The sequence below is a fragment of the Camelina sativa genome, chromosome 8 (assembly GCF_000633955.1).
Source record: "Camelina sativa cultivar DH55 chromosome 8, Cs, whole genome shotgun sequence".
In the NCBI taxonomy this organism is placed as follows: Eukaryota; Viridiplantae; Streptophyta; class Magnoliopsida; order Brassicales; family Brassicaceae; genus Camelina; species Camelina sativa.
In genome coordinates, this window is record NC_025692.1 from 3,992,187 (window position 1) to 4,000,930 (window position 8,744).

General features: G+C 38.2%; 4 protein-coding genes across 5 annotated transcripts; 2 read left to right on the forward strand and 2 right to left on the reverse strand.

Moving 5' to 3' along the window:
• Nucleotides 258–2,601, forward strand: LOC104706057 (uncharacterized metal-dependent hydrolase YabD-like). 2 transcript variants are annotated; one of them, XM_019228309.1, is made up of 9 exons: nucleotides 258–429; nucleotides 518–591; nucleotides 685–766; nucleotides 867–917; nucleotides 1,005–1,105; nucleotides 1,227–1,380; nucleotides 1,456–1,653; nucleotides 1,740–1,857; nucleotides 2,497–2,601. In XM_019228309.1, the coding sequence occupies exons 1-9, from the start codon at nucleotides 307–309 to the stop codon at nucleotides 2,511–2,513; spliced, it is 918 nt and encodes a 305-aa protein (XP_019083854.1). In that variant the 5' UTR covers nucleotides 258–306; the 3' UTR covers nucleotides 2,514–2,601. The 2 variants fall into 2 exon arrangements, with proteins under 2 accessions (XP_019083854.1, XP_019083853.1); XM_019228308.1 differs by lacking the exon at nucleotides 2,497–2,601 and adding an exon at nucleotides 1,953–2,203 and having other exon boundaries at nucleotides 259–429.
• On the forward strand, nucleotides 2,534–4,546 carry LOC104706055 (BTB/POZ domain-containing protein At5g17580-like). The gene is made up of 3 exons (XM_010422183.2): nucleotides 2,534–2,620; nucleotides 2,715–2,787; nucleotides 2,856–4,546. The coding sequence occupies exons 1-3, from the start codon at nucleotides 2,583–2,585 to the stop codon at nucleotides 4,437–4,439; spliced, it is 1,695 nt and encodes a 564-aa protein (XP_010420485.1). The 5' UTR covers nucleotides 2,534–2,582; the 3' UTR covers nucleotides 4,440–4,546.
• On the reverse strand, nucleotides 4,620–5,477 carry LOC104706058. The gene has a single exon (XM_010422186.1). The coding sequence runs from the start codon at nucleotides 5,379–5,381 to the stop codon at nucleotides 4,797–4,799; it is 585 nt and encodes a 194-aa protein (XP_010420488.1). The 5' UTR covers nucleotides 5,382–5,477; the 3' UTR covers nucleotides 4,620–4,796.
• LOC104706059 (RING-H2 finger protein ATL52-like) lies at nucleotides 7,499–8,152 on the reverse strand (the record flags this gene model as incomplete). The annotated part of the gene is given in 1 exon segment (XM_010422188.2): nucleotides 7,499–8,152. A coding segment is annotated over 1 exon segment (476 nt), but the record flags the coding sequence as incomplete, so codon positions are not given.

The window sequence follows — 8,744 nt, forward strand, 5'->3', positions numbered from 1 at the left end:
TTTGCTTTAGTTTGATTCATATCAGTTGAATTAAATTAATTTAAGTTGAACACCCTGCATTACTATTAACTTTATACTCTCTTAAGCCAAATTTCAGTTTTCTTATTGGTAAACTAAAGTACTAGAGACATATTTGTCCAAAAAACAAAAAAAAACACTAGACACATATAATAAAAGGTTTTGGGCATTTCCGTGAAATGTATAATACTTCTGGGGTGATTGTATAATTAATGCTAAATTCTTTTTGAGTAGTATTTGGAAGAAGAACTCAGAAGATACATACATAACGAAGCGGTTTGGGAGAAGATGAAACTGTTCGACGCGCACTGTCACCTTCAAGACCCGAGGATTATCACCAAAGCTCCACAGCTCATCTCTTCCGCCGTAGCTTCCGGCGTCTCTGCCTTCGCCGTCAATGGAGTCTCCGAGGTTTTTAAATTTGTCAGATTGATAGCTTTCGAATTATACAAGCTTAAATATGTTTAATCAAATCTTGGTTTCGTTTGATTTGGTCTAGAAAGATTGGAATTTGGTCAGAGATATGGGGGTTAAATACCCTTCTGTTGTTCCCTGCTTTGGGATCCATCCATGGTACGAGTTGTGTATAATATAGCTTAGCTACAAATTTACAGGTAAAGTTTCAAACTTTATGATCTCTTTTGGTGTGTTTGTCGTTGAGTTCAGGTATGTAGCAGAGAGGACTCCTCATTGGTTTGAGACATTGAAGAGTTTGTTTGAGACCACTCCTACAGCTGCTGTTGGAGAAGTCTATCTCTTGTCTTCTCTTAATCACATTTGATTTGAGTTGGAAACCCTCCTTGAGATATGTGTTGGTTGAAACTGCTTTTTTTTTTTTTTTTGAACAGATTGGTTTGGACAAAGGGTCTAAGGGAAAGGAGATTGATTTCTCAGACCAGGTTTCAGAATTGGATATCAGACCTTTTGCTTGCTTAAATTGTTTGTGATGGCTTCTGATGCTAAATACAGCATTTTTAATTGCTCAGGTTACCGTGTTTCGTCAACAGCTCGAACTTGCAAATGGATTGAATAAACCTGCATCAGTTCACTGTGTCCGTGCATTTGGAGATCTGCTCGACATAATAAAGTATGATCTTTTGCTTCCTGTACATAACAAAAGTGAGATATTATTGAGTGTTCCTAAAATTATGAAAATGTCTCTTTATGATGTGTTCTTATGTAGTGTGATGTGATACCTTAATACGCAGATCTATGGGGCCTTTTCCTTCTGGGATTATCCTTCATTCGTATTTAGGTTCTGCTGAGATGGTTCCTGAGTTTGCTAAGCTCGGTGCATATTTCTCCTTCTCTGGTTTTCTTATGTCTATGAGTGAGAAAAAAGCCAAGAAGATGTTGAAAGTGGTAAAATTTTCATATTTCTCTACACCGATTCACAGCTTTAAGGTGGAATGGAATCTTGATTTCAGTTCTTGGTAGGTTCCATCTGATAGGATCTTATTGGAAACTGATTCACCAGACGCACTACCAAAGGCAGAGCCAGGTAGTCTCTACTTTGTAGAAGGAGATCCTTCTTTACCCGAAGAAGAAAAGTCAGCTCAGCACCTTGATTCGGCTTCTAGTGACTCGATGAAGTTGTCCAAGGAAACACTTAATCACCCGGCTAATATTCATATCGTACGTTGTTGCTTTGTTGATTCTCAACTGATCTTCTGTTTCATAGAACCATGGAAAATTAAGACCCTGATCAGTTATGGTTTCAGGTACTTGAGTATGTAGCGCGGTTGTTGGACATGAAGAACGAAGAACTCGCAGAGCTAAGCTATCGGAATGCTGTTCGATTGTTCTCTTATCCAGGTTCCAAGATGCTCCGTGAGAAAGGTAAAAATGATTACTTTTAGTTTGTCTCTTCACATCTTTTTATTGGGTCCTGAATCAACTTATTAATGAAACATAGAATAAATTTGTGTCTTTAGGTACTGGTGATGTCTCTGGCCACAGTCAAAACCAGTCAGCAACACATATCATGAGTTCTTAATGTATTATAGTGTTTCTCATCACTCTGTTATGAGGCTTTGAATTTGGACTTACTGTATCAGTGTTATAATAGATTAATAGACAGACAGTCACACTTTTCTGATTGTGTGATTTGGAAGAAGAAGAGGCCTATTCTAATTTTTAAGTATAACCCCATATACAGTATGAGTTTTAAGAATTATTCATAGAAGTGATAATGATGGCTTTGTGTGATAAAAAAAAATCATTTTGTGATGATGTGATTAGAGTCTTTTGCGTACAGTTCCTTACTAAGAAAAAGGATTTAATCTTAATCTGTAGTAGTAAAATTGTTTCAAATTTGCTATATAAACTAACTAATACATTTTCCCCGGAGAATCCCACTTATATCTTAACCTAATCCTATATTTCGGGAAGAGCCATACTTTTCTTGATAAACTTTTAGTGTTCTTTCTCATTCAAGAGTTCTTTCTGAAACTTCTGTTTTTGTTTCCATTGTTGCAGAACACATGAGAAACTAAGTACTCTGTTTATACAGAAAATTTACAAATCTATTATCCTTCAGAAAAATTGAAGAACTGCTATCAAAAATGTCAGATTCAGATAGGAACAACAACAACGAGAACAGGTGAGATTTCTTAGTCTCTTCTATTTCAAATTATAAGAATCATTTCATATTGATTTTAATCGATGATCTCCCTAATTACAATGATTGCTTGAAGGAATTCAGTGTCAGCATCATCTGCACCGGATCTTCATATCAACATAAAGGCTGTTCCATTTCATCTTCACAAAGTAAGTTTCTAAAAACATTCATCAAAAAAAAAAGACAGAACAGAGATATTGAGTTTTTGTTTTTGCAGGAAATGTTAGCAAAGAGATCGTCACAAGTGAGGTTATTACTCGAGCGAAACGAGATGGATGAGCTGCGTTTGATCCTACGAGATTTAGAAGTCGACCCTGAAACCTTTGAGCTTGTTGCTAGATTCTGTTATGGCCTTGAAGTCAAGTTTACCTCTGATAACATTGTCTCTGTTCTCTGCATAGCGTATTACTTAGGTATGAATGAAGAACAAAGCTCTAATAACTTGTTGGGTAAGGCATCTGAGTTCTTAGAGCAGCGAGTTTTCCCGTGCTGGAATGAGACAGTAAATGCTCTTCGTTCAGGGGACAAGAGTCTTGACAAGCTAGCTGATGTTGGACTCGTCGATCTCTTCTTTGATTCTCTTATTGAAAAGGCTTCATACGATCCAAGACTCCTCGGTGAAATGATCAAGAACAGGGAAGAGCAAAGTGATGATTATAGACCTAACCCTAGGAGACGGTTGTTTGTTAAAGATTGGAAATCAGAAGATTTGATAACAGTTCCGCTTCGGTTATATGAACCTTTGATGATCCGAGCAATAAAATCGCGCAGCATTCCCGTGGAATACATCGTTTTATCTGTCTGCAAATACGCAAAGAAGTGGGTTTTTGATGCGGAAGAAAGCCAACTAGGGCAAAGGAGAGAAGTAGTTGAAGCGGTTGAGAGGCTTTTGCCACATCCGAGAGGGCTACTCTCTTGCGAGTTCTTATTCGAATCGCTAAAACATTCGATCTGGTTAGAAGCTAGCTCCGAATGTCGAAAAGGATTCGAGATCAGAATCACCAAACAGCTCGACATGGCTAGACCAACAGATCTCAAGATTCTATCTCGAGGATACAGAGAAAAAGCTGAGAGTTTCGAAGATATGAGTCTCGTTAAAACCGTTGTCACGAGCTATTACAGTTACTATGCCAATGAAGACTGTGAAGATGTTTCACATTTCAAGAAAGTAGCGAAACTGTTGGAAGAGTTTCTGTTCTTGGCTGCGAGTGAGACTTCTCTGAAGCTAGAAGCGTTTGTGGAGTTAGCGGAGATCACAGTGGCTAGTTCGCAAGGCATTTTGAGATACGCGGATGGGATTTACAAAGCCATTGATGCTTTCTTGGAGAGCCATAGATACTTGACTGAATCAGAGAAGATGGAAGTTTGTAAAGTTCTTGAATGTAAGAAACTCTCTCAAGAAGGATGCGACCAAGCCGCGAAAAACCAGAGGCTTCCTGTTAGAATCGTTCTTCAGGTTTTGTTTGCTTCTCAGCTTCAGATACGTGATACAGTGGCTAAAGAGATCAAGGTTATAGAAGAGAAAGTAGACGAAGAAGGAGAGATTGGGGTTTCCAGCGATGAAGATGAGATGGAGAATATGAGTAATAATCTGTTAGGCCGTGAGATTGAGAATCATGAATGTGTTGTTCATCGTTGGAAGAAGACGAAGAAGAAGAAGAAGAGTAATAAGCCAAGTGTGTGGAGACAGGTGAAGAGAAAATTTGGTTGCTTGACTTCATCTTCTTCTTCAGTTGATGCTTGCACCTGTGATGTCAATAATAATAATAAGAAGAAGAAGATTCATCATCACTACAAATAAATTAACTATTGATTACAGTCCGTCCAGACTCAGATCTTGTTCTTGTTTTTGCTCTGTTTGTTCTAGTTCTGTTTCTGACATTGGAGAAAATGTTTTTTTCAGTTATGTTTTTTTAATTTATGAAAACCATAAGAGTAACAAAAAGTAAAGCTACAACAAAAACAAATTCTTCTATGGGTCTTTTCACATGGTATTTAGTTCTTACTCAAAAGAACAGCTTTCCTTGTCTCACACGTCAACGAGGTTTAGCTTTCTTCGAAGCCTCTCTCTTTCTCTGTTCATTCTGGTTACACAACCCGATAAAAACGATCATGTATTGATCCGTGCGCTAAACATTGATCATTACAGTATATCAGATCATTTGTTTGCGACCGATAATCTCAATGGAGTCCTATCGCAATCCTCATCAATGCTACTCTCATCATCGCTTCTTGAATTCGATCTACGAACTTCTTGATCTTCTTGGATTCGCATATGATTCTGAATCAAATTATTAGAACTACCCTCGTTCCGATCTTCCTCTTCTTCTTTTCCTCCTCCTCCTCCTCCTTCTTCATCACCAAGAACCACCACATTCCCGAATTGCACGTGCTTCTCACCTCCCCTAGGCGAATTCCTCAGCGCTGGATCCGAAACTGACGTTGCGGTGACGTTTTCGGGGGTCTTGTTGACATTCTTCTCCGGATCACCTTTCTCCGGATCGTAATTTGCGACGCTCTTGCTAACGGAGACGGTGCAAGGCTTGAGGACGCAAGAGTAAACGTAAGCCAAGAACCAAAAGAGCCAAGGGACACCAACAAAGAACATACCCGCTTGTAGAAACAAAGGGTTCGGATCAGATTGGACCAGGTAAAGTCCTAAAAGAACTCCTCCTGATAAGATACATGAAAGAAACAGAAGTGTGACAATGTATATTCTTGGATCACCTTTTCTCTGATCCATTCGAATTCCCGACCACTGGATCTTTGAAAACAATACAATAAGAATTTGGTTTCTCTTTTTCTTTCTTTCTTTCTTTTTTCCTCGAGAAGATTTGTGTTGAACAAAAAAAAGTTGGGTGTAACAGAAAACTGAAAAGAGCGCTTAATGCGGACTCGGTTTTATTTATTGACTTTGTTTTTTTCTTTCTTTTTTTTCGCTAAATTATTACTGCAAAGAGTCTTTTATTTAGTAGAGTCGTTGTGAGGTTGTTGGAGACTTTTTTACGCTCTAAGAGTGAAAATAGGAAATGTATAACTTATTAGTAACAAATTTAGTTCGAGAAACTATGGTTAAATTTTTTTTTTCCCAGTATGATTGTTGCGGTTTGATTAATTATCTCCCGAGTCATTTTGTTTTAGTGCTGATGATAATATACCAAAAAGGCCACGTAAATGTATATAAAAAATTTAAGACTTATGTTATCGACTTGTCGTGCTATCGACCAAGATGCGACGAACGTTCACGATGTCTAATACATGAGCTCCACTTTTTTTGAAAAAGGTTACTTAAGATTTTATTTGGTGACACAACGTACAGATCTTTTGTTCATCTATTTTATTCACATTTCTAGCAACAATCCCCACAACCGTCTCTTTTCTTTGTTCACATTGAATTGAATCCAAAAACATGTGTCCTTTTAAAATGTCAAACTTATTAATCACGTACAATTAGCATAAGTTAAAATTCAGATCTAATGAAACAATTTTGTCCTACTAAGGAAACATATCATTGTTTCTTAATTATATTTCAAACTCAGATTCTATTCTTGGTCTTCCTAGCTTCAGATCTTAGGTCAACTAAGCTTCATTACCTCAAACTCAACAGTCGTTGACGAGAAAAAATGTTTTTTTTTTAGTTTCTAACATCATTGGATATTGATTTTATCGCATCCTCTATGACTGGGATTTTTTTTTATCAGGGGACTTTCTGAGTGACCTAAGTATAACTCGGATGAATGCACATTGAACTTGGTACAATTGCTCGGGCTACGAATAACAAGAAGTTACACAAAAATCATGTTAAACTCTTACGTTAATTAGCATGAAGGGTCGTCATTTAGTGTTATTTGTTGTGTTTGAGCTCAATTGTTTTAAATATTGAGAGTTGCGCATTCATTATTAGAAGATGGCGATGGCCGATCGATGGGGCATATATATAACTCGGATCGAGTATCAAATTTTACCTCAAGTCTGTGAGCATAAAAATTTTGTTGACCTATGTTAAACAACATATGGTGTGATGCCTATGCTTTGTCTAGTCACATTTTGTGGTTATATCTATTTCATGTAGGACAGTAAGTAGTCTCGCTTTTCAACATTGCAACAGTTCTTTAACAAAGTCAGAAAACACAATACAAACAAACGTACAAATTCAAACATAACTCTCACAAGTCACAAAGTCACGACAACAACAACAACAAAAAAACCAAACCACTAAAAACGCAATATTGCAAAGTGAGCGTGTATGAGTGGTTTGCTTTTATACACGCTCTTAAAAAGCAAACCACTCATACAGTCATAGGCAATCGAATTCAAACAAATCGAGAAGTAGGACACTAGCTAAGGAAATCAAAATTTGTTATATATATTCGTTTAAACCTTATACATGTGAATGACATTCTTTCCAGACATAATTCATAATCCAAGAAGATCAATGATATTTAGAAATTGAAAAATCTTATTTGGTATTTACGAGTGGTAAGTTTTTATTTGAGTTGGGGTCCCAAAGGACCTACAACCCTGCAATTGTATTCATCGTTTTATGCTCCGTTCGAAATCGATGAGCATACTAACTTGTTTTGCATGTATTATGATCACCAACTTTTCTTTCTGTCAGCATGTTCTTTTTGGATTATACGTGATTTTTAGTCAACATGTTCACATTTATGATTTATCCCTAGATCGTCGATGATGTATGAAGACAACAAGCTAGGCAGCTAGCTATTGGAGTTCCACCATGGGTAAACATTTCGTCTCTTTTTAGTATCTTTTTAGGTCATTTCATTGTTAGTAATCATAAAATCACATTGCTTTTTTGTAGTGGATGTTCCATAAATTCAGGAGGAGGGAGACAACAAATTACATAAAATAATGATTACTTTTTTCTTAATCTTCAAAAAGTGTTTACTATATCAGTAAAACATTTACTAAGCACAGTATTAACAAACAAAAAAAAAGAGTCAATGATATTTAAGTTTATGTTCATAGTAACATTTACTTAAAAATAAAAAGTAAAACAAATAAAACGTGTTTTAATTTAATTGGGTAAACGGTAATTTCTCGATCTATCATACCTCGAGAAAACAAACCTCCCCGTCGATAAACTCCTCACCACAAAACTCGAAACTCCGCTTCTCTCACTCCCCCCCGCCGTCGTCGTCGTCGTCTTCCCGTCGTCGTCACCTTCTCCCCTTTCCTCTCTCCGCCGCGAAGTCCCGACGCCGCCGGTTTCTCCTCCGTCTTCCTCCTCATCATCAATCTCTCTCAGCACATCAGCGATCGATACCACTACACCAGAGTCCAGCGACGTCGATCTCCGAATCGGCTGCGACTCTCCATCCTTACTCTCCCGTCGTTGCTCCTCTGATCCCGATCTACCGTCATTACTACTCCGAGATCCGGTTTCCAGATCTTCGATCGCAACAACAACGGAACCGAAATCGAAATCACCGGTTTGGTTTTGAGAACCGGCTGAATTCGAATCGATTTCCGATTCCGGTACGGTTCGGTTAGCTACAACGACGACTGAGTCATCATCATCAACCGCGGTTGTGGTGGTGTGAGTGTGATGATTAACTCCGGTGACGAAAGCGCGGCAAAGAGGACAGTTAGAGTGAGATTTCAACCAAGTATCAATACAAGGAAGATGAAACGCGTGGTTACATTTCGGCAACAGTCTCAAGCTCTCGTTCTCTTCGAACTCACTTAAACAAACAGAGCAATCAGAACCATCGACGAAACCATCTCCTTTTCTATATTTGTAAACCGTGATTGATTTGATCGTAGACTCGTTGAGACCATCTCCGGTAGTATTGGTGTTGGAGAGTCTTTGCGTGGAAGAGAAGGTACCTTCACCGTTACGATTGTTGTTAAGGTTAAGAGTAGAAGAAGTATCTGAGGAGTGGTGGCGATGGCAGTATTTTGAGATGAGAGTGTAGTAGCTGACGAGGATGAAGGCGGAGACGAGGATTCCGATGAGTGCGATGAGGAGAGGGGAGAAAGTGTTGGAGGAAGAGGAGGAAGAGTCGTCGTCGAGAAAGAAAGAAGGAGGAGGAGGAGGGAAGATGAGGTAACACCATTGAGGGCAGTAGATGTTGCAGACTCC

Bases quoted from the DNA above. Each gene is read 5' to 3' on its own strand.
- LOC104706057 (XM_019228308.1), top strand. From the start codon at position 307: ATGAAACTGTTCGACGCGCACTGTCACCTTCAAGACCCGAGGATTATC. The intron at 430-517 runs GTTTTTAAATTT...GATTTGGTCTAG, and splicing joins CCGTCAATGGAGTCTCCGAG to AAAGATTGGAATTTGGTCAG. The intron at 592-684 runs GTACGAGTTGTG...CGTTGAGTTCAG, and splicing joins TGCTTTGGGATCCATCCATG to GTATGTAGCAGAGAGGACTC.
- LOC104706055 (XM_010422183.2), top strand. From the start codon at position 2,583: ATGTCAGATTCAGATAGGAACAACAACAACGAGAACAG. The intron at 2,621-2,714 runs GTGAGATTTCTT...GATTGCTTGAAG, and splicing joins AACAACAACAACGAGAACAG to GAATTCAGTGTCAGCATCAT. The intron at 2,788-2,855 runs GTAAGTTTCTAA...TTGTTTTTGCAG, and splicing joins TTCCATTTCATCTTCACAAA to GAAATGTTAGCAAAGAGATC.
- LOC104706058 (XM_010422186.1), bottom strand. From the start codon at position 5,381: ATGGATCAGAGAAAAGGTGATCCAAGAATATACATTGTCACACTTCTG.